The sequence below is a fragment of the Haliaeetus albicilla genome, chromosome 4 (assembly GCF_947461875.1).
Source record: "Haliaeetus albicilla chromosome 4, bHalAlb1.1, whole genome shotgun sequence".
NCBI classification, from domain to species: Eukaryota; Metazoa; Chordata; class Aves; order Accipitriformes; family Accipitridae; genus Haliaeetus; species Haliaeetus albicilla.
The window spans coordinates 27182099-27206000 of NC_091486.1; the positions used below are offsets into that span (position 1 = coordinate 27182099).

Here is a 23902-nt window from a genome sequence, read left to right on the forward strand (position 1 = left end):
CACAAAAACTGATTAATTTTGTAGTCTGTGTTATAAAATTCCACAATTTCTTTACATGTTTCAAAATATTTAAGGCATATCGTAGTTTCAATATCATTTGGATTTCCGATGAAACTTTATAATCCAAAAGCATTGATTTCAAAAAGCGAATCACAAACCTCTCTTTTTCTTGTTGAGTTCCTTTATCACTTCCATTGTTAATTAGAGCAAGCTCATCCAATAAGGATGTTGATTCTTTCGTGAATTTTTCAAATACCTAAATAAGAGGCAGGTTTTAATTTAAGAAATGAAAATTATATAAGTGGCAGTATTGAAGGCATCAGTGCAAATTTATCCACTAGTTCTGTTAGTATACTTCAGTCTTTACACAGCATAATTATTTCCCAGCATTCAGATGGTAGAGTAGAAAGAGTAGAAAATATAAAGTTTTGTTCAGGGAACACTTAAGAGCATGAAGATTCCTTAGGGAAATAGTAAATGTTACACTGAATATAACGAAGATAGACTGAATTCTGAAATACTGAAAAATTTTGAGATTTCTGCAAAACCTGTAAGTTCTTATGGGCATATTTATTCTACATCTTCATTTAAGCCTTTAAGTAAATCTTAAGAATAATGCTAGAGAATCAAGACATATTACACAAGCATCTGACAGCTCACTTGAATGGATTAAAATAATCAACTTTGTGAAGATTCCAGCTTTTAATCACTACTAATATGGGCTACATTGTAATGAAACCAAGATAAAAGAAAGATATATTGTATAGAAAGAAACACCCTCATCAGTTTCTTTGAATATAGGGGCTTCTGATCTCAGATAACAAGACCTGTATAGTCAGATACTGCGTACTGTTCAGATGATTCCCCTGTACCTGACTTCTGAGGGTTGGTTTTTTGGTTTATGTTTTTGGTTTTTTTTTTAACAGAACTGAGCATGATCAGGTGCCATAAGTGACATGCGCAATAATTTTCAGGTCTTTTTGGTGTTAATAAATTATTAATCAATAGCGTGCAGATGAACCTTCCTTAACCTATCTAGGACTAAGTAAATTTCACGGAAAACCAAAACAGACATGAGGTGGACAGCTCTTAAAAGCCAATTTATAAAAGTATGGTTTATAAAATGCAAGCTAAATTCAGTTGTTACAAAAGGAAAAAAAAAATCCCTAGAATTAAAACGTATAAACAGTTGTAAACCGTTTTTCAGCTAGTACCTTAAACAACCTTTCTGCCCTCTTGTCTAGTTTCAGAATTCAGGAGTTACAATGGAGGAGGTTTTCTTCATTAATATACAAAACAAGTGAAACAAGGCAAGAGAGGAGAGATGGGAGAAAAATTTTCAGTAGTAGTCTGAAACAAATATAAAGCAGAAATTCCAGCTAGAGTGGAAGTACTGTCCTTATGAATTTTATGAATGCAGGAATAAGCAAGTAGAAGTCAGATTTGTATATACCAGACAAAAATGAAGGAGAATTAAAATATTAGATTTCCCTTCCCTCCCCTGTGTCCAGGTGCTCTCAGTTTCAGGCAGGGAAGAAACAAGCTGCCTTGCCCTAATCCACACACACATAAAGGCCATGCAAAGACCAGTAGAAAAAGCTGCACAGCAGAGATGCTCTCTCTGCCCTTGGGTCTGAAGACACAATTTGCTGAGATTCAGCAAAAAAGAAACATGGTACATATGATGTAAGCCCTCAAATTTCTTGAGGGGGAAGTACTGCTGTGAAACGGACTGCAAGGTATGTTTGAAAGCTTCGGGCAGTTGCTGTTGGGACACTGTGGAGTATTCTTTGTCCAGGATCCCACCTGGACATCCTAGTTGGAGATGCACATTTTAAGAATAGATTGCATGGGAAAGGAACACACTTTTTCATTGAAGATTAAATATTGTTTTGAAAATTCAATTAAAGTAACTGAAAACCAAGTATCAGTGAACAGATTAAAAACATTCTGGAGTGCTATGTGCACCAACATTTGCTTAAACAATTCACATCTATTAATTATTTAGGGGTATAGGGATGTATTTACTGCATCTCTATCTACTGGGGAAACTGCACTGACCGAGGTTTTAGTGTAGGACAGCTTAAAAACTGGCTCTCAGTGCATAGGAACCAAGGCCTAAGAGATCACCTCAAAATATCTGCAGAGTCCAAGTATTTCCTCCTTGTTTTGGATTTCTCCTATCAGCAGCCAAACAATTTTCCGTTGTAGTGACTATACTATACACTCAGGCTCTTCTAGAGTGAGGGTCTACAAGAGAGCTTCATTAAGGAACTTGTTTCAACAAACTGGTCACATTAGCTTTTTATCATCCCTTGAGCAAATCCAGTGTTAGTTATCATAAGACTATTCATGCATTTGAACTCCACTACTACACATACGACAATTTCTACACACTTAGCAGTTCCTACACAAATAAAAATTCATGGCTCAAGAATGAGACATTTGGAAACAAAACAAAACAAAAATCGAGAAAACTAACCAGCCTCTTATTCAACCAATCCATGTGATCATAGGTCAGTGTTCCTCCAAAATCTTCTGTTAGTTGGCATGGTTCTATATATCGAGTCAGCTTGTTAGCAGATACTAAAATAACCTGCAACAATAAAAGAAACCTTAGGTACACTTGTAAGTAATGCTTATATTTTTCCTTAAGTACCTGAAAAGCCTGTTAAGTGCATCCAGAGGTACTGAGCACATCTTTCTGTGATTCAGAGAAAGCGACCCTTTTACTGCTAAATGTTTAAATGAAGTAAGGCTGGTTGCAATTAAAATGGGCCTAAAACAGACAGGTAATTTTTATATTCAGTGTATATCATGCATAATCCTGTAAGAGCATCATCTGTACCACCTTGTCTGTTTATAATAGGAAAAAGAAATATGTTTCTTTTATATCCATTTTCTTGGTGGTAACTGATGTTTCTTGATTAAGTCATACACCACACAATCTGTTTTTCGTGAATATAGTAGCAGGATATCATACTGCAAAGCAGTTAGTATTCTTACCACTTTCTTGCAATACTTTCCGTCCCAGAGGTAAGCTTGTGCCATAAGAGTTAAGTGCCTGCATTTACTGTGCAAATATGCTCAGCAGGAGTTGGATCAACCACACTCTTTCCACAAGTAGACAAATTCAAATCTTAGTATGCTTAAAAGCCCGAGTCATTCACCCAGAAGAAAAATCTAGTTCATCAACTACTTCAGGAAATAAAGGAAAACACAGGTCCACTGCTAGTCAGAAGACTAAATTCGTCCCTTCATTTCTGCATTCTAGATGCTCCTGGCTGAGCCTTATTCATATAAACCTAAACCAAAAGTTGGCAGCACAGGTTGCTCTGATGCATGATATGCTAAGCCTGGAATAATGCCTGTGGAAAAAAAAAAAATCTCTATGGAAGCAGACCCATCGGATCATGCACATATTCTTGCAGGGGACAAGAAATCTGGAAAGAGCCTTCTACTTCTAGTCCAGTTCTGTGTTCCTGTAGGCACTGGAAGACAGAAAACCCATCCTACTTTGTCTTCCACTACTTCAGGATAGTTCAGGCCTGTTTAGATCACTAAAGCAATTTGATGTACCAAATCATTGATGAAAATACTATGTTTCTGAGATGGGTTTTGAGATCAAAAGCCATTCAGGTCAACAACCATTGGTCACCTTTAAAAACTGAAAGTAGAGGTTGCACAGTCTCCAGCCTTGGAATTTTTTCAAGGCCCAAATGGATAAAGCCCTGAGTAACCTGGTCTAATAGTAGATGATCTGGCTTTGAGCAGGAAGTTGGATTAATGACATCCTGAGGTGCCTTCCAATTGGAATTAGTCTGCATTTTTTAAATTCTTACAACTAAAGAACACAGAGTAGTTCCAAACAAATGGTCTAATATTTAATATACTGAAAAATTTTCCAGCAACAGTCAGCAAATATAGGCTATTCTCCTGTACTCTTAATGGTATGTAGCTGCCATAAATGGAATTAGCTTGTAGTTTCTTTAAGTAATGCCAGTAAGCAGCCCAAACCCCAGACGACTCTAGGTCCAAGAAAAATAAAGCCTCTGTTCTCCCTTTTTTAGACACACATTTATATTTTAGGTCATTTTTACATTCTCTTTTCATCTCTATGAGTTCATTAAAAAGGAGAAAATTAATTTCTTCAATCAGGACATTTTGGTATGGAAACTAAAGTAAATAGGGCAGCTCGTTCACATCACTAAAATACTGGTTCTAAAAAAACCAAATAGCCTGTAGAAAAGGACAGACTGCATTGAGACCACTTCTAATTTTTTTAACTGAGATCCTTCAGGACAGAAAGCGGGCAAGGGATAAGCTTTACAAACTTGTACCAGGGAAACTTTTAAGAAAAATTTTTCTCCTTGAAAGCAAAACCTGCCTGTAACATATATTAGCTATATGAGAAAATAATTCTCCGACAAAAACCCACCCCACAGGTGAGATTTGGTCAAAGAACATAAGTTTCTTTTGCACCTTATTAGAAAAGTTTTGAAAAACAAAAACTTCCACCTCAATAGTAAGCCTTGTTGTAACTTAAAATGTTGCTCCAAAAAACATTCATTCTCTAGGTTTCTTTTTTTAAAAGCTGTTTCTTTCTTAAAGTGTTTATTGACTGTTCACTGGGATAACCGCGGAAATCCTGTCTGAAGACTTCAAAAAGTAAACAAACACATGAATTTTTGACAAGGTGGTGGCAGAAGGGAGGTTCCTGAACAGAATTTAGCTCTTGTTCTAGACCTAGACTAGTGGCAGTGCTAATGTAACACCCTCCATATGCTTTAAACTAGTAACTTTGATATTTCTAGGTGTCAAAAGCCCAGTTTGCCTCTCTGAAGCTTCTGAAATACTGCTTTAATCAGCTCCTACGGATTAACAGTCCATAAGAACAACAACAGAGAGCCAAAAGAAAAAAAAAGTTAAATAACAGTAGGTGTGATGTTACATAAGGAGAAAATAAGACACTTCTCTTTTGAAGATGAGTTCTACTTTAAGTTCAGCACCTATAGCAAACTTCCACTGTCACAGATTCCTAAAACTTTTCACAATCCAATCACAGTAATTGTCTTTCACCTTTTGAGAAAATAAATGTTAAATTACCACATCCTAAAAATTTTTTCCTTTATGAATTAGCATTCCAACTTGCATTTGAATTTCACACTTCAACATATTGTCAGTTGCACTTCACAAAGCTTTTAGTCACATGGGCTCTTCAAAATCCTCAATAGTTTAATACTTTGTTAATGGCATGCTTAGAATTATTTGTCATCCTTCCTTCTAAAATTATCATTACCAAACTGCACTAGACGACTAACCACAGAGAACATCTCTAGTTTCTCCTCCCTCTGTGAAGCGAATGATGATGGCTTTCTATTGCTTGACCAGCTAGCTCTCAATACTCCTGGATAAGACACAGGTCCAGATGAGGACCATTTACAGTTATAAAAATAGAAATATCCCACTGTTTGCTTGTAACCAGACTGATTTTTTTCTTTTTTTCAAAGTTATCTTACTATGTTGACTCCAGGAAAAAAAAAAGTTTTCTTAATCCAAAGTAAAAGCCTTTGGACAGCAGACTATAGTTGGATGTTAAAGTGAACAGCTTAAATTTCCTAAGGGAGAAATTAATAGTTCTGGACAGATGGTAAAACAGAAAAAAAAGTATGAATTATTGAATCCTTAAATCCTTGCTTCATTTCCCACTTGATCCACCCACTTCTGACAGGACAGCTAATAAGATGACAGTGCTAGTAGGTTTCAAATATGTCCTGTTTGCTACCTACCAGAGTCCTTATCATCATCATCTGTACTCAGTTCTTTTTAAAACTTAGAAGAGATGATGAGAGCAGCTCTCATCATTGCTCTACTCTAATCAGCAAACTTGCTTTGTACAATACTGGCCTGCTAAAACACTGTAAAAGCCTTTGCAGAAACAACTCAGGATAGTGCTTTGGGAAAAGTAAAAGTGCTGTATTTCTTAATAAAATCAAGCAACCTTTTTAAGAACTGCCAAACAAACAAAAAAACCCCATGTACTGCAAAGTCTTGTGCTTCAACTGCAGAGCTCACTTATTTCTCAGGAGTGAGACTACAGTTATTTTTTCTAGTAACATGATTTTGACCCACGCAACAGTGCCACTAACACTTATCTTTCATAATAAAAGAGCTTTAAATACTGTTTGTACAAAGCTGACCTCTCACTCTATGTCATTTGCTGGTTTTTGCAATTATTTTCATTGATCACCTGCAATGAGATAAAGGCAGATGACAAGATCAGAGGGGAATTTTGGATATTCAATAGGACGTGTAAAAGTGCCCGCAAAATGTTAAAAACATTCATCTGAACTTTCTTTCTTGAGGGAAGAATTGAAAAAGCCCTTTAATACAAATGTCACAGTGTCAAACCCAGGAGCTACTGGACAACAGGATGGCATAAAATTTCAGTAACAAGGCATTTTTTTCTTAAGTGTGTAATATCACAGCAGCCACACTACTGAAAAGGAGTAGGTACTTTCCAAAAAAACACAACACACATGTCCCTTGAGAATACAAAATTTAAACAAGTGAATCTAAGCATATGATCTTCTGAGAGCAGTAAATATCTTTATTAATCTTCGTAGCTTGGTATCAATGAGTAATACACTGCTGTTCTGGGATAAATGAAAAAAATTATCTACACAAATTGGATGGTAATATTCTACATGTATTAGAGTAAAAACTTTATACTGGGAAATAGGTACAGAGGAACTGTAAGGGGACTAAATCATATTTTTTAATCTCAAGAGTAAAGAGGTCTTAAAAATCAGATTTAGTTTAAAAGAATAATTGGTGTAATCTCTTAGAAAAAATATTTTTATTAACTGACATTTACACAGCACTGTAAACCTAAAAATATACTGAATTTCACAGAACAGAAAAAAGCCAATCCTGACAAAATCATTTACGAAAACAGAGAAAATAATTCATTACATATACATATCTATACTGCTTATAATTTGTTAGTCTGTTTTTGGTTTTGTTTTTTGTTTGTTTTGGCAGTTTGTTTGGTTTGAGTTGGGTTTTTGTTGGGGTTTTTTTGGTTGGGTGGGTTTTTTGCCTTTTTTTTTTTTTTTGTTGTGGGTTTGGGGATTTTTTGTTGTTGTTGTTTGGTTTTTTGTTTTGGTTGGGGGGGGGGGCCTGGGGGAGGTGTGTTGGGTTTTTTTGGTTTTTACACATCAAGCAACCTAATATCCAACAACCAAAAAGTCTGACCAAGTTCACAATTCTTTGTAAAGAATTCTTACCAGCTGTGTCCAACCACTGAGAAGTTTATATGGGCTGAAAGTGCATTACCAACACATGCCAGTTTCTCACTCATTTTAAGTAATCCTCATTGTCATGTGGGTAGCAAGTGATACTAGTCATGAAATTAGACATCTTTAGAAAAAGGTTCTAAGAATAATAGAATGTATATATTATACACAGCATTAGCTGTTTGATGTTATGTAAAAGTGATAGAAATTAAACTAATGGTAAGAACATTTATGCATACAATAATATATGTTTAAATTATCTGTTCTGATTTGTTACATTGCAATGTAACTGACTACAAATGTAGCTACTCTAAGAGTATATTAAAGTATTTACTCAGTATGAGCAGAACATCACTGCTTCATTTACTAATTTTAATAAACTAGCATCAAAATATTTAATACTTTTTTCCTTTACTTACTGGAACATAAGGATCTTTCATTTCTAAAATAGTTTTTTTCAAAAAGAACATTAATAAAACATGCTAAAAGCTGATCGTATTTATCTGGTTGCTGATTGGTAATTTTGGACAAATTTCATTCAAACAGGCATAAGTAGAGGAGTTTTTGTTCATTTCCCAAAAATTTTGCCAAGAAACACTGGGAAGCCCAGATAGCTCTTCCCCTCTCACAGCCTGGTTGATAGGTATTAAAATTCTGAATTTTGATAAAGTCCTTTGGGCTCAATATTAAAGTTGTTTTCTCAGTACAGTGATTCTTGATGATTTGTTATGCCAGCAGCTTACATATCCAAACAGCTTTGGAAAAATATGAGGAAAGCTTCAATGGCAGAGAGGCACTGAGAGATCGCGAGGCAGAGTTTTGCAAGAATAAGTTTGCTCTTCAGCCTGTGCAAAAGTCCAAACTGAAGAATGCCTATATTCATTTTCACACTACACTGAAGGCCACTTTTGTATTAAAAAAAAAGCAACTTTTTTTAAATTTAAGTGTGAATCCTAATTGTTTTCTAAAGCACAATTGGATTCATCTTCGGCTTTTTTTTTTTTTTTTTTTTTTTAAAGTTAGCTGTGCTTATTCTCCAGCAAAGTTGGCTGCTGGAAAAACTTATATATGGCCTCAACTATCCTCCTGGTGATTTTTCAAGAATAACTATGGCACTTAGCAGACAGAACACAGCCGCCCATATATCTAGTCTGACAGTGATTCATTGCCACTGAATTGTATAGCAAAGACTTCCTCTTCCCAAGGAGAAGAATCATCCTATTGTTTGATGATAAATATTATTTCAATCCATTTTTTGAAACACTGTTTGATTAAACACTGAGTAGGATAGAGTATTATTTGCTAATATGGAACACTAATCTATACAATGATCATTTTCTTTAACATTACACTGAGAAACACAAGTTAAATATTTATCTGGCCAGTATCACACAGAAATCTGGCATACTAGAAACCAAAGGGCCACTAGTAGAATCTAGATATACACTAGACTCACTGTCAACTCCACTCCCAGTAACTGTCTCCTTCACTTTCGAGCACTCATGGTTTTGCCCACTCATTCACCTTCCCCACTAGGACTCATGCTAATAATTAGCACACTACCTTTTTTCCATCCCAGAGAAGAGACTAATAGGCACACCCTTCTTTAGGACTGAATTTAGAATGTGACATAAATGCAGGCTTACGTACTCCAGCTCCACAGGGACAACTCCCTGATTTGGCCCAGGTTTTTAAAAGGACCCATTGCCTCTGGTGTGAAAACCGCAGCAACAAAGATACATGCAGATGAAGAGAGATGCATTTAAATAAATACCATTTTGATAAAATATTGAAACGCCTATATGCATTTTTGGGAACATCCATGAAAGCTACAAATTTTGGTGTCTCAGTATTAAAACACTGGACTGGAAGATATGATACAGAAATTAAAGATTTCCTACAAAGTGTTATTCTTTCTTCATTCTGTGGCGCAATACTCTGCTTATTAGCATTATTCTTAAAAGGTAAACTGGGGATGATTACGCCACAATTAATTTCCAAGTAGAATACTGAGAGCTACATACAGTAACAGTAGTTAATTTCAAAATACAGGAACAGTATAAAAACCTCTTGTAGTAACACAGTAGAAAGTTCTGGACCACACTGTTTTCAATGGCACCAAAAAAACCCCAGATATAAAAGTGTTTGGGGTGGGGATTTTTGTATTGTGGAACATTAAGGATAGCTATAACCATGTAACAGGCATTTAATCACTTTCAGAATAAAGACTGTTAGTCTAGAGAAGGTATCTGCCTACTTAAGTATGTAACACTGACTTAGGTAGCGAAGAGTTACTTTACTTGTATTGGGGACTGATCTGGAAAACTGTGGTCAAACCCCATTGGATTTAGCCTTTCCAGTTGTTTTCTTAAACAGTTCCTATACTTCTAAACAAATTATAAGATCTTGGTACCTATTTTTCAGCTACGTAACACGGAAAAAGGCAAGTCAGCTAGCTAGTATTTCTTTCAGAGCAATTCTGATATGCACGTACACAGACCATAAACAGGCTGAAATGCAGGAAACCTTCATGGAAAAAAAGTGATTTTTACGTTTCTGTACTCCTCTGTATATTGATGACTTGACATTAGAGACTTAAGATTGTCCAGAACAGATTCTGCTGATATACAATCATAAGAAATTTCTGACACTATTACTAGAGACGTAAGAGTTGATAGCTGCTACAGTGCAGGTTTGAAGCATTTGAAACTACTCAGACTTTGGACTTCAGGACTGTCAGGATCCTTTTGCTATATACTCTGATTTTTCCAACTAGTGCCCAGTAGTTTACCACCTTTTTTTCCTTTATCTTTTTTTAAAAGGCCTTAATTTCTTATCTCATAATCCTAAACTTCTAAATTTTGCTCCATGATTTCCACAAGACCAAGAACAGCAAGCACACTTTCTTCCTTCCTGCTTTCGACAAACTGATTTTCAAAGCACTGATCTAATATCCAAGCCAGGCTAAGAGATTATTTTTCCTCCTGGTCCCTTAAATGAATGGCATACACTGCCCCCCCCCGCCCCCAATCAGTCTGTAGGCAATTTTGCATTGTGTACAAACTTGTACATTTCTTCTACTTTTATGGTACACCTTTTCCTTCAGTTTTCCTAGCTATCTTCCTATGAAAAGCTCACAATCAAATAAAACACGCTACAGCTACTAACAAAGAGTGATTTGTTTCACACCACTATGTAGAGTATATTAATAGAAAAGCAAAAAGCAACACCTCTGAACCCTCCAAAACACAAACCTATTCAAACCCTGTTCTTCATTCATTTAAAAACATTAACAGTATTAGGTATTACAGTGTAACATATGCAACAGTTCAGCTGAAAGACACCCTTGGAACAATTAAGACAACTCTCCTGTTATGAAGCATGGGCACAGGAACAGAAAAAACTGCTTCAATGAAAACATGAACTGGTTGCTAATAAGCATTTTAGAGAGGAATAAAGGGACAGAAGAAAGCTCTGCTGGAGGATGAATGGGAATTGACCTGAGGCAGGTCCAAAACCAACACTAATACTAACCAGGAATAAGGATATCCACTTTAACTCAGCTGAATCAGCCCATCTCTTTATACTCATCCACCCAGTAGCCTTTTGAACTCAGTTCCCACATTTACTTTCAGTGCTTTGGAACTCATCATCACCACATCTCGCTCTGAAGCAGAGGATCTCTGACTTTGAACAGAAAGGAAGGCATTGTGATTAATGGCTTCATGTGGCAATAGTAAGCCAGGTATTAAAAACAGATCGGGTAGCAGGAAATAGGAGGTAGATGTAATGCCCCATAAGAAATTAGAAATCACAGTTACATAACATTTACTTCAAATAAATTAGATTACACTCTCAAGTGAATAAAAAGATTCCATACTTTCATTTAAATTTTTAGATCATATTTATTTCACTGGTGCAAAAGCAATCTTGGATCTTCCTAATAGTTATGCAAATCTAACCTGTGATCTAAAACAAGTTGGGTGTTGCTTTGCTTTTACTGCCAGTAATAAACAATTACGTAGCTGTAGATTTGTGCATGAGTTAGAGGCTTCCATGGTCTTATCAGTGCTCTGCACTCATACCAGGAATAGAGCAAAGACATACTACTGCCTCTAACACAAATATTATGTGGAGCACAGAGAAGGTGGTTCACTTTTACTGAGCCAGTTTTCCTAAACACAACTACGTAACAGATAACCAAGAGTTAATGAATGGTGAAGAACAAAGGCTTGCCAAATACCACGGGTGATTCTTGCATTATCTGGGAAAGCGCAACATTTTTCTTACTGTTCTCTAAGCTCTCCCTGTCCTTTAACGAAGAATGCCATTTAAGAATATGAGTTACTACACAGAAAAAAACCCCAAACACAAAGAACCCAAGAAAGTGCAAGACACAAGGAAAAGCCATGAGCTAGGATGGTATCACAGTCTCTTTAGAAACATCTATAGGAACTCCACACCAACAGTTGCTCATTATCTAACCTCAGTTAGATGACAACTGCCCCCAAGCTGATAGCAGCCCCTCATGCAAGCAAGCAGTCTCACCCTGTTTCAGCACTTCTAAATTAGGCAGAAGGGAAACTCAAGAGCAAACACCTATCAACCAAAATGAGAATTCAGCAACTACCTGTTATTGTCCCCTACTCATACAAACACCTGATCTGCCCATGCATCAAGCCAAGATACAAGGAGGCATTAGGGAACAAATCTGAAGTTTTCCTCCTGCCTAGGAAGCAGCTGCTGTGTTTTAATGCTATGATTATTTTTCTTGTAAAATGATACATCACTGACCACTTTTCTTACAACTGACGCATTTTTATATATGTTTGCATGAAATCCATCTCTAATACTTCAATTATTTTCTTCTTCCTAAGAAAATCAGAACTATTCATTTAAGAGAATCTTAGATCAAAATTTCACATCAGGGAGAAATGTTTATGATTCAGTAATGAAAAAAGTAGTTTAGAAACAGAAACCAAAAGGTTTAGTTACACAACTCCTATGGTCTATGCCAATGTCATCACTGGCACAGAACACGCTTCATAAAATTACGAAGCTTACTAGATTTCATTTCAGAATTATCATTTAATGACTGTTAGCCAATCCTTAAAGTCAAACAAAAAAATCCTTTTATTATCATAGCCACGTAAAATTATTCCTGCTTCATTAACATATTTTCTGTAGATTTTCTGCTTATTTGTCTAGAAATAGATTCTAGCTGAGTCGTATTAAAGAAAAATCCAAGAAGAATCTTCTAAAGGATTAATTTCCAAACTGGCAATATCATGATGTATACAGTAACAACCACTGTAAAAAAATTTTTATACCACAACTTCAAAGGCTTCCTGAACTTGCCCAAGGACCATATTTATAGGTGTGCAGATGGGAAGAGAGCCTAAATCAGACAGTAGCAACTCTAAAGAGGGGGGTTCACCTTTATTACTGCCACTCTCTGGACTTAATGTTTGCCTTATGTCCTGAGAGCATCCGTGTGAAACTGAGTATTGCAAACTTAAGTCACTTTCTAAACATCAGCTCTTAAATCATCCTTTTGAGTACAGACGACTGGTTCAGTCTTTTTTTTTTAATTCTCATCTTGGATGTGCTCCAAATAGGCTAGTTTATAAAAAGGTGGACACCACCATACTCATGTTTCTGATTAAAGAAGCTATGATTGAGTTAATACATGCTGAACTTCAGGATGGAAATATACTTTGACCACATCTCCCTGCCAGTACCCTCAAGGGATTCAGGTGAAGGGACAGACAGACATCTGTGAAATCCAAGGCAGTTTAACTGTAATGCAAGTCACAAGCTTAACATAGTTGGAACCACTTCCAGTAGCAAAATTTCAGGCAGGCACTTCACTACCTTTATTAGTGAATATCTTGCTAGCTGCAGACTTTCAAACACACAAGTGGTTGTTCAGAGATTCTTTGGATTGCTCTGTTGAACTTGGGCTACTTTTCAAACCTGTCTTTAAAGAACTACTCAAAAAGAAAATATGATCTTCACCTGTAAGATAAACAACCTGAAGGCAAACATGCAGGATTTCCTTAGTCTCCTTTCTTATAAGACTCTAAAGCAGATTACAAAAAATGAAGTAATGTAATAAAAGGAATCTTAAAACAGATTTTTTTTTTTTTAAAAAGAAAAAGGTTTGGTCATCTGATTGAAAATAGGACTCTTACCCCCTACCCCCACACTCCTTCAGAGCACTTTCACATGCAGCAATTGTTTCTAAAAATGAAGCCACCTATTCTAGGTAGTCTGATACACTGCTGTTAATTCATATTAATTTTATCTTATTAAGTCTTGTATCTGGATAATAGAGTCTTTAGGTTTATATTATTTAGCAGTTACATAACCTTTCAGCTGCCACCTTCCAATTCCCACTTCCCCTGAACTAAGTTTTCTACAGGAGTTTTCAAGAATGTTATAATCTTAGCATCAGAAAGAATTACAGAGCATTGGACAAGGCTGCAGAACACTTTTCTGTTCAATCTCTTTCACAAAAAAAGATGCTAAGAGCTTTGTTGTACAAAACATGTAGACATTTTACTATTTGGTGAGCACAGCAAGCCTGTGTAGTTCAAACAATATTAACTTCAAAAATGACTGGCAAGATTGATGAAACAGATAATTTTCTAAAAATAGGGAAAATTGAGGTTTCCATTAACCTCCAAAAAAGATAAAGGAATGGAACTGCTAACATTAGTGTATGAACTCTTGTACACACTCTGCCTCACAAGCTAAGAACACTATCAGCTCATATTTGGCAAACTGAAGGGACCTATAATCTTTGTTACTGATGTCAAAGAATTCAAAAAAATGAGAGAAGAGGCATGCAACAGCAACAAGATGTTCTTCAAAATGGTTACTACTGATTTAGTGACACCATACAACATGTATCTCTACAGTCTGTTACATTAGAGTCATGAAAAAAACTTCACACTAAACCCTGTACAACAGTTTCTTACTCAAAACATCCACAATATGTATCAAACAGCTTTATCTTCTTGCTGAACAACGAATTAAATGCCACACATTTCTGATTTGAGACCTACTTCGTTTAATATTCTTATTAAAGAATGAAGAAGTTAAAAGGCCACAGTGGTTTGTTAAGGATATCCACAAAGTGTCTGAAATAGAACTATTTTTAAAGAGACATTAATTTTCATCCAGTTATTCTAGTTCTCCAGAAATGGTATTTTTTTCTGAAGTAGACAAAAGTTCTACATACCTCAAAGCCAAGTCTATCTTTCTCTTTCCAAAAACAGAAATGCGTAACCTTCTTATCCCAAAATTCATCTGGCTTTACTACACAAACAAGTGATACCTCAGCTGGAACAACATTCTGTAAAACAAATAAAAAAATAAATAAAACATTCAAGATTAAACCTTGATTTACTACTGAACTGAATTCCTCTTCTATGTCATCATCTATTCAAGAACTTAAAATCTACCAACAGAAATTAAACTAAGTCTGCTGCAGCTACATCACATTGGCTCCATCCTTCTTAGTAGATTGTGCTAAATTACATAGCAAAATCATGTCAGAACTGAAAAGAAAATCTAACCTCTTTACTCCCAGTCCTGAGGCCTAATCATTAGTCCATGCTACATCAGTACAGAGAAACATGAATTATTGGCTAGAATTAATTTTATTTATGGCATTTCATTAAAAAAAATGTTAAGGGCAAAGCTTTCTACCAATGTCATTTGCTATGTAGAATGAAACAGTAATCATAAAGTTAGAAAAGAATTGTATACTTTGTTATATCCTATACTTCTTTAGTACATATTGCTTAGACTAGAATGAGAGGGCTTATTATTAACAGTTCAGCATATTAATTCATAAAATATTACCAGGAAGCCATTCCTCAGCTTAAACCAGCAATTTCATCTACCAAGTTGGTTTTATATTGTCACATTGAATGCAGATCAAGGAACAGAAACTCTTGATTACTCCCAAGCCATCAGCTATAGCAATAAGCAACAGTTAGGTAATCACAGTACTGACATAAAGGTGACACAATCCATGGGATTTCTCTCCAAATACCTCGCTTTATTTATAAAAATATAATTCTGAGAAAAGAAGTTAAATACATCCAACTCAGAAATCATAGCACTGAATAAAAAAAGGTATTTCATTCTTGCACCATTTTAATGAATATGCAAAAACTACTTAAAAGTAGACAATTTTTTTTTAACACAGAAGTGTCTGTTTGAGGACCAGCCAGCACCTTTAAGAGCTACAGGTGTCCAAGCAGAGAGAAATCTCAAGTGGTCTGTACAAGTGATTAGTTTACATAGGAAAAGTCTTCTTTATTGCTTCCTTGTCAAATTAAAGATACAGATGTGCAACATATGTTTCTGCAAGCTTCACGCTGGCAGGAAGTGTGCTGACAAGGAAGCCAGTGAAATCTGAGCATGGGCAAATAGCTACTTTCCCCACTAGCTGAAGTTCCTGCTAAATGTCACAATGCCACATTAGCTGCAGTGAAAGTTCACTTAAGATCATAATCAGAATATAGTGGATCCAATTACTATAACTCTATTAATAGGAATGCCATCTTAGTGAAGAACAGGTGAAAGACACCTTGAAACAGACTCAAAAACCCAGGAGCAACAGTGAGCCCACAGGACAACAAAATGAAATTATTCATATCTGACACACTTTCTGAGGCTTCATCTAAGTGTGAGAAGAAGAGTGCTCTGATAAAGAGAAATCACCTGTGCAGTAAGACAGACAGTAGCCCAAGTTCTCTAATCTATTCAGAGTGCTGTATCTCACATTTTCTTTGACCACTGAGACCAGAAAATAACCTACACTGTTTAGCAGAAATAAGACTTTATTGTAACCCCACCGTTCTGAAAAGCTAAAATAATAAATATTTATGAATTTCTTTAATTGGGAATTGGCACTTTTTTGGTTTTCCTCCTACTTTGTATAGCATCCAGAATATAATTTGTGATTTGGACTATTATACACAACAAAATCACCTATACCCAATTCCAATGGAAACCAAGTAGTACAGCATATTGCATCAGAACCTGCTCAGCTGCACTATCAGTGTGAACTGCTGCCCTGCACACATTCTTACTACTCACAGTTGACAATACCAGGAGTGTACTTCTGTATTTTTTTAACTAAAACTCTGGTTTAGGAAAGAGTCTACCATCATGTGCTCTCAGCATGTAATGAATTTGTCCCTCACTTGAGTGAGGTGCAGCATCCACTGTTCAGATTGTTTCTTCCTGCACAGAACTCTGTCACAGAACCACATTTTATAATTTTAAAAGGCCATAAATTGTCTATTTCTCAATAAAGAAATTACTGCCTCTACAATAACACAGCTATTGGGTTCACATCTATAAAACTAATCAGTCAACTATGATTGTATGAAAATTTACCTGCAGCATTAACACAACCGTCTTTACCACGTTCCATTGAGATTTTCTGCCGTCCACTATCACAGTAAATCCTCTAGCTTTACACTTCTCACTAAAAAAAGAAAAACACTTAGAAAAAAATAAAATTCATGAACAAGTGTCATATCACAGTGACTTTGGATTTCAACTCTACCAAAAAATACAACTACTTTTTTTTTTTTTACTTTTAAAAATACTGTTTTATAAACCTTATGTCTACTCATTTAGAAATAACTTTCAATTTTAATGCTCAAGCATATTAATAGATATTCCAAGTTACAATTTTTTAGTAGCACTGAAGTGTATTTCATAGTACAAGCATTTATTTAAACTTTAGCAATTCTGAAAAGGTTTCATAACCATAAACTTCACAAAACCCTCAGAAAGAAAAGGTGGATTTACAGTTTCACAAGGAAGACAAAGGGATGTCAGTTTTCACAAGGTTACTTGTGCATTGCCACAGGTTTGAGGATACAGCTACATACCACTTGATGCATGTCCAAGCAGGAAACCATCTAAACATGCTTAAATTTCTTTCCTGAACAAATGGACTAGAAATTGCAGTGCACAAAAAGCCTCTACAAGGACAGAGGCTTTGCACAGGGATCTACAAGAAAGAGTATTTTAGACTGACATAATCTCTTCTTCTTCTGATAAAGTTTGAGTCTGTGCATACTACAAAAAAAAAAACAAACCCTGCTGAAAACAGTTCGCTGCAAAGCTAAGAGTTCAAAGGGACTTCTGCTCAAGTACCAAATGGGAGAAAACAGTGAAAACTTTCCTCACTCTCTGTGCCTTCCCACAAAGGCCTCTCCAACTCACTTCTGACTGAAGCTGGCAACAAGGTGCTCACAACAGTTGGGCAGTGTTCAATTGTGTCAGCAACCTCTGGATATTACCGACAGGTGGGAAGCGTTACCTTCTCACAACGAGCACAGCAGCAGCCAGAAGAGAACATGGAAGCGAGCCCATAATTTTAGCATTAGTTACCACATTAGATATCATGTCTCAGGTTGAAATTTTTGTGTCCAGCAAAGTTATAAGTAACTAAAAAACATGACATTTACATGAGGTAGAGAAGCATTATGCGATCTTTAGCACACCAATCTGCAATTACAAAACAAAGCCATTTCTGTGATCTCCTTAGCTTACAAAAACCAAAGCAATTTGCATGTAACACTAAGCATTATGTTTCACACCGAGAAATTTAACTGTTGTTTATTTCAAGTTTAAGCTGAGCTTCCTCAGGTATGGGTGGAAAACAAATTTATCTTGGAATTTAAAAAAAGGGAAAAAAAAGGCACCTTACTAGTCTATTTAGGAAAAAATAATTACAAAGTTGGCTGCCAATCCATACATGCTTTTGGTTTTAAGGAACCTCTAAGATCACAGACATGATTTTTCTGGAAGCACGCTGAACTTTCAGGCTTTATGCATGCGATGTTTAATCAGAATGAACTCAAAAAGACACAATAACACTACTTTTAAGAACAAGATAAATAGCACTACTATAGCATCTTGAGACATGGCTTCCTTCGGCTCATAATCTAACAGTATCAGCATCTGCTCTTCTCTACTACTAAATCTATTAAAAAACTAAAACACCAAACCAACCAGAGTCAAAATTGAGCTACCACTTCTGAAAAGTTCAGCCAACACAAACATAAATGTTTGTATGGAAGTTAAAATACAAAAAAAACACTTGGTGATTTCAGCCACAATACAGAGAACAATACAACAAAGGAAGCAAACTTCAGTACGCACAGACAATAGCATAACATTGCCACTTTTATTTTTCTTGGATTCTGCAGAATCCAAGAATTTTAAATAGCATCAAACAAGGCATAACAGTAGACTTAAACACTAGTAATAAGTTGTCATAAGTTTTAGGAAAGCTGTACACACACACTCTCACCCCACACACACCCCAAAGAAATTTTACCCAAGACACTATAAACAGTTATGCCTCTCAAATTTTGGACACAGCTATCCATCAACACTAGAATGCACATTTCAAAAGAGTTATGGTTACAACATATGTCATGCACAACTGAATTAAAAGTTAAACATATTAGGTTACCTTACACATAGAATCTGGGGAAAAAAGTAACATTAATGTTTCTTGGACAGCTATCTGGGTTTGGGACAACATCCCTCCCCACACCCTTCCTTTTTTCAAACACAGTTCAGCAAGTCTTTCCAGAACAAAAAAGGCAAGCGCTTAGGCCAAAAAGTTTGCATTTCCCACCAAAAAACAACATACAAACAAGAACAACGATTTTTCCCTACTGCAGCCATAAGAGAGAGATCATTTTTTCCATGTCTGACAAACAAAACATTAGACATGGGAACATCGAACTTTGCTTTCAAACACACTTCCCAGTTTGTACCGAGTACAAAGAGTACTGTGGTTGAATTTTCAGACAGTTATTTTTACACTAATGTATGTAAGAACATTCATCAGGGTGAGACTGCGGAATAATTAATGCTTGCTAGAACAACAATGCCTGCATCTGTTCCATAAATACAGCCAAGTCCTTAAGTCAATGAGATGACCTGCACAAAGGACCATTTGGTATTTTCATGACTTTACAAGAGAGAACAAGCTGTTTGAAAAACCCTAAAACTTCCACAACTAAAACATTGTGCAATACATTCACATACCTATTGATGTTTTTACATGTAAGCACCCTGAATTTAGTCTTTGCTTCTCTCTTTCCCAATCGGAACTTTTTAAAACAGTCTTAATTACAAACAAATCAGATCATTTAATGGAGTTTTAAAAACATTTATAGATTGCAATAAGCAAAGTACACTGAACAGTCCTCAGTTATGCCATTGTTCCTCTATTTCCAGAAGAGGAATTTAAAGGGATACAAAAGCAAGCATTTATATGAGAGGCTTCTTTCCTTTTTAAATCAGCAGCACAAGAGAAAGAAGCAAAGCTATGATAAAGATTGATCTCTGGATCTTAAGGAAAAAAAAAAATGCAGTTAACTAAGCTAGGACCAAAAATTGTCACTATAAGCTTGCAGGGTTACATGCACAGAACTTCATCAACAATGATTTTACAGCAAGGTTTGGATGGCAGGATACTCAAGTTGTCATTCAGCACATTTAAGCAGTATCTTTAAACATCTGAGTTGCTCACTAGCTTCAGTAAGACTTCATATGTTTTTATACTCAGTGCAAACTTAAGCACTACAAGCTACAAAGGTTAGACGCAAAGAGGAGGAAGCTTTTTTACTTTGGGCAATGCTACCTTTGCAAGCTTTGGAGTTTCATTAGAATGATTCATTAATTTATATAGTAATTTAAGTGCATTGTCATTAAAAAGAAATTACCAAAGATATCCCAAGAAAGGAGTGAGGAAATACACAAGACAAAAAAACCCCCAAAGCCAGATATACAGAATAAAAGGACGTATGCAAGCCTTAGTAGATATCCCTTAGTTTATTGGGATGTATGTTTCCAAGTCAGTCAGACAATATCACAATTTAAACAAATATTTATGTAAAATTCATTAGGTATTGAAAGGCAAATAAAAAGAAAAAACAACAAAAAAATCCCTTCTACCACTTGAAAAGAAAGCAGCCCTGAACAGAATGCCTTTGAAATCACCTTGGGATACTTAGAAGGTAGTCTAGTGTGACACTCAGCTCGTCCATACTCGTCTGTTCAAGGCATAATGGAATTGTCAGAATGAGGCCACTTCTTCTGTCCTTCCCTCCTATTTCAGGGGGAAAAAGTCATTAGAAAGGTAATGCATGGCTTTAAGGTAAAAGAAATACTTTGCAGTTACATGGTATCAATATACATCATAAAAGTAATCTTTAAAGTTGTCAGTGGTGATTTTCACAACATTTCACCTCTCAGTCGTGAGGATTCATTCACCACATTGATATTTTAAGGCATCACCAAGGCTTCAGAGCCTAGACCACATCTGTAGCTGTCAAAGCCTTTCATCTAGTACCTTCAACATAAACAACACAAATCAATTTTTCTAGAAGCATTATTTTTGCATATCTAGATTACATTGTTAAAAAGTATCTCCTAGACCTTCTACACCATCAGTCTGTCAGAAACCTGGTAAGCTTCCAAGGTGAGCATGTACCCAGCAGCTTCAACTCGAACACACCACCTCCTAGAAACATAGAGTGCACAAAGGAGGATCTTGTACCACACAGGCTGCCCATGGCACATACTCGAAATTGGTAGTTCATTCATCAAACACGTAAGATTTCCAGACCTACTTACAAACACATAACAGTCACTTCACAATTAAGATAAATATTTCCAACCAGTTGCTTTAATCTTCATATGTGTTTTGAAACCTTTCTGGTAAAAGTTATACAAACAGTATCAGCAACAAAAATATTGAAAGAGCTGGCTTCACGTTTAAATGTCCATTATGAGATCCAGTAAAATCAACTGTAACGTGATGCTGATGTGCTGCTTTTAAGTAGGCTATGTTCTACAACTGTGGTTTGGGTTGTTTTGGTTTTGACTACACAAACTCAAGAAAGTCTCTGGAAAGGTACAATTTAAAAAAAAAAGTGGATCTTAAAAGAAAGCTGGAATTTTCTCTTCTGGTCTTTCTGCTAAATGATTGACTTTTGAGTCACACAGGTATGAACCAGTAACCAAAATGGATTTGGAGTAGGTTCTTACTCATAGCTTAAATTGGAACTGAAGCCAAATCCATTGAATACAACAAGATCCCATGAAAAATAAATACGGACATGGCTCCCTGAAAGGGTCAATCAGCAAGTGCTGTAGAGTGAAGGAAATCAGGTGTGCAGTTGACTCTATTATCACCACATCTCCAAGTACAAGGGCATCACTGGCGATCTTTTGAAGGCAGAAGGCCTTGAGACCAAAACATTTGCCCCTAAAAGGCTATTAACTCATCAGAGAATTAAGTAAAAGGGGCAAAGGTAGCTGTGACAGATCTTTCCACTTAACTTGGAGCAATTCATCTAGTTCACGTATTCACCACTTTGAGCAAAACACCTTATCTATTTTTTTCTCTCTGCCCTTCAATTTTTAATGTCTATAACCAGCAAACAGAGAGGGGGAAAAAAAAAAATCTTAATTTCAAAAGCTGATCTAATATTTTGGTGGGTTTTTTTGGTGGGGCCAACAGGAAGGGAAGTATGAGAAGTGGAGAGGGCAATTTGCATGTGAAGTGAAGAACATTAATGAATCCAAACATACTCCAGAAGAATATAGTGCTTGAGTTTATAGCTTACTAAACCACAGTTTCAGCCATCTTAAAGTTTGGTGGTGAAAGGATTTTTTTTAATCCTTGAGTATTTTTTTAAACTAATACCCATCTCTACATCAAACTAGTTTCAAATTTTCCACTACATGGAGTAGCTGAAAGCCTTTTCCATTTTTTTCACTATTACTTTTTAGAATAAGTTTTAACATATTAGCTATTTTATTAAAAAAAAACCACAGAGCCACTCAAGTACATGTAGGAGGCAGTTACTAAATATTTTTCTACATATTTTAGAAAAACTGTACAAAGACAACAATAATCTCAACTTTATTTGGGTTGAAAAAGAAGCAAAGTGAATTTCTGTAACCCGAGAAAGAACATCTTTATTCTCAAATTAAGTGTGTTATTCATGTGGTTAAAGCCATTAAATCATGCTTTTGCTCCATAAAGTCACTTAATATTGGTAGAACTGAAGTTCTAGCTAACCAGAACAACTTTTTACAGAATACTAAGAGCTGTGCAGAAATAAGACAAAGTGCACAAGCACAGCACAGTAATGCTTGCAGACGCATACATATACATTGACATAATTTAAGAATTCCCCCCATCCATTAGAGATTCTGCAAGATAATGGAAAAAACACTGTTTACACAACATAGACTGGCATGTTAATAGCAATAGGTTTTTTCCTTGTTTCCAAAGCTGTGCAAACTCCCCAAAGAGTATTAAAGATCCACTGATACACACCTATTTTCCACATGTTCATAAAGGATCTACTGCTTTAAGTGATCCATTACAATAGTTGTGTTCCCCTCCCTTTCTCTTTTTTTGGGGGAGAACTGTTGCTGGAAAACAGCAATGCACTTTAATAACCGTATTTCTAAACAGAAGAATTAAAGAGTGGTGCTATATGAGAAAGGACAAACGGATAGATCCTTTCTGCAGAAACTAAGAGGGAATCACAGTTTAAAGAGCACTTATTTACAGATTGTCCACCCCGCTCTGTTTCTGAATGGCAGAAAGCCTGAAAATTGGAGTGGGAAAGTGGGAGAAAGGAAGGAAAAATACCTCAATGCTTTAAAAACTGGACATTTGTTCTCATCTGTACACTTGGAGTGAAAAAAATTTCTCTCCACTTGCTACACTGCTTAGTGAGCACGCATTAAATCCAACAAATAAGAGGAAAATGGTAGGTTTGTGGATGTAAAATAGTACTTCAGAAGCCATATTGATTCAATGGTAAAGTCTTGTATCTAACACTCCCTCTCCTCCCCTACCCATGAGTGAAGCATTAAAGTTGTTCATTTTAAATGAATATATACATGGCTGGAGAAGGAAGTGTTTGCAGAAAAACACATTTTCTTCTTGCCTTTATAGCAAGTTAGTCTTACCATAGCTGATTCATAACTGAAGGGACTTGTTCTGTTCAAAGTTACTTCCAGATTCATGAGGCAGACAAACACTTGCCCCCACAAAAGTAATTAACTATTAATAGTAGTTCATGTTTTGCTTACACAGACTTGAAAGACTCCAGTGTTGAACAGGGTCTAACTAATGAAAGTTTCAAATTGGCACTTGAAACCCACTCATGCAAGATACTAGACATATAGAAATTCTCACTTTTATACCTGGATTTACACAGCGTTTCCTGAACTGACAAAAAAAAAAAACCCCGCAAACCAAAACCCAAAACTATAATCTCTTGACATTTCACAAAAAGACTGCAATAATTATCTAAATTATTCAGTTTCATGACAAGTCATCTTGCATAACAACTGGCACATTTTTCCCCCAGCTTGCAAACACTACTACTAGGAAAGATTTGAACATCTGTATTCTGCCTGCACTGTCATTTTTGTGCTGCTTTCTTGCACTGAAGTATATACAGATCAGGTAAACATTCTGTCAACCTGCCATAGCGCAAAAAGACAACAAGGTAGGA

General features: G+C 35.9%; 1 protein-coding gene across 6 annotated transcripts in view; it reads right to left on the reverse strand.

Annotated features, from left to right (window-relative positions):
* The window catches only part of SESTD1 (SEC14 and spectrin domain containing 1), a 62049-nt gene that overhangs the window by 23258 nt on the left and 14889 nt on the right, over positions 1-23902 (reverse strand). For all 6 annotated transcript variants that reach the window (XM_069781573.1, XM_069781572.1, XM_069781571.1 and 3 more), the window contains 5 exons: positions 20358-20466; positions 16719-16809; positions 14545-14658; positions 2483-2596; positions 159-256 (listed from right to left, as the gene is read on the reverse strand). In XM_069781573.1, coding sequence (XP_069637674.1) covers positions 159-256; positions 2483-2596; positions 14545-14658; positions 16719-16809; positions 20358-20466 — 526 coding nt within the window. The remainder of the gene's footprint in view (positions 1-158; positions 257-2482; positions 2597-14544; positions 14659-16718; positions 16810-20357; positions 20467-23902) is intronic.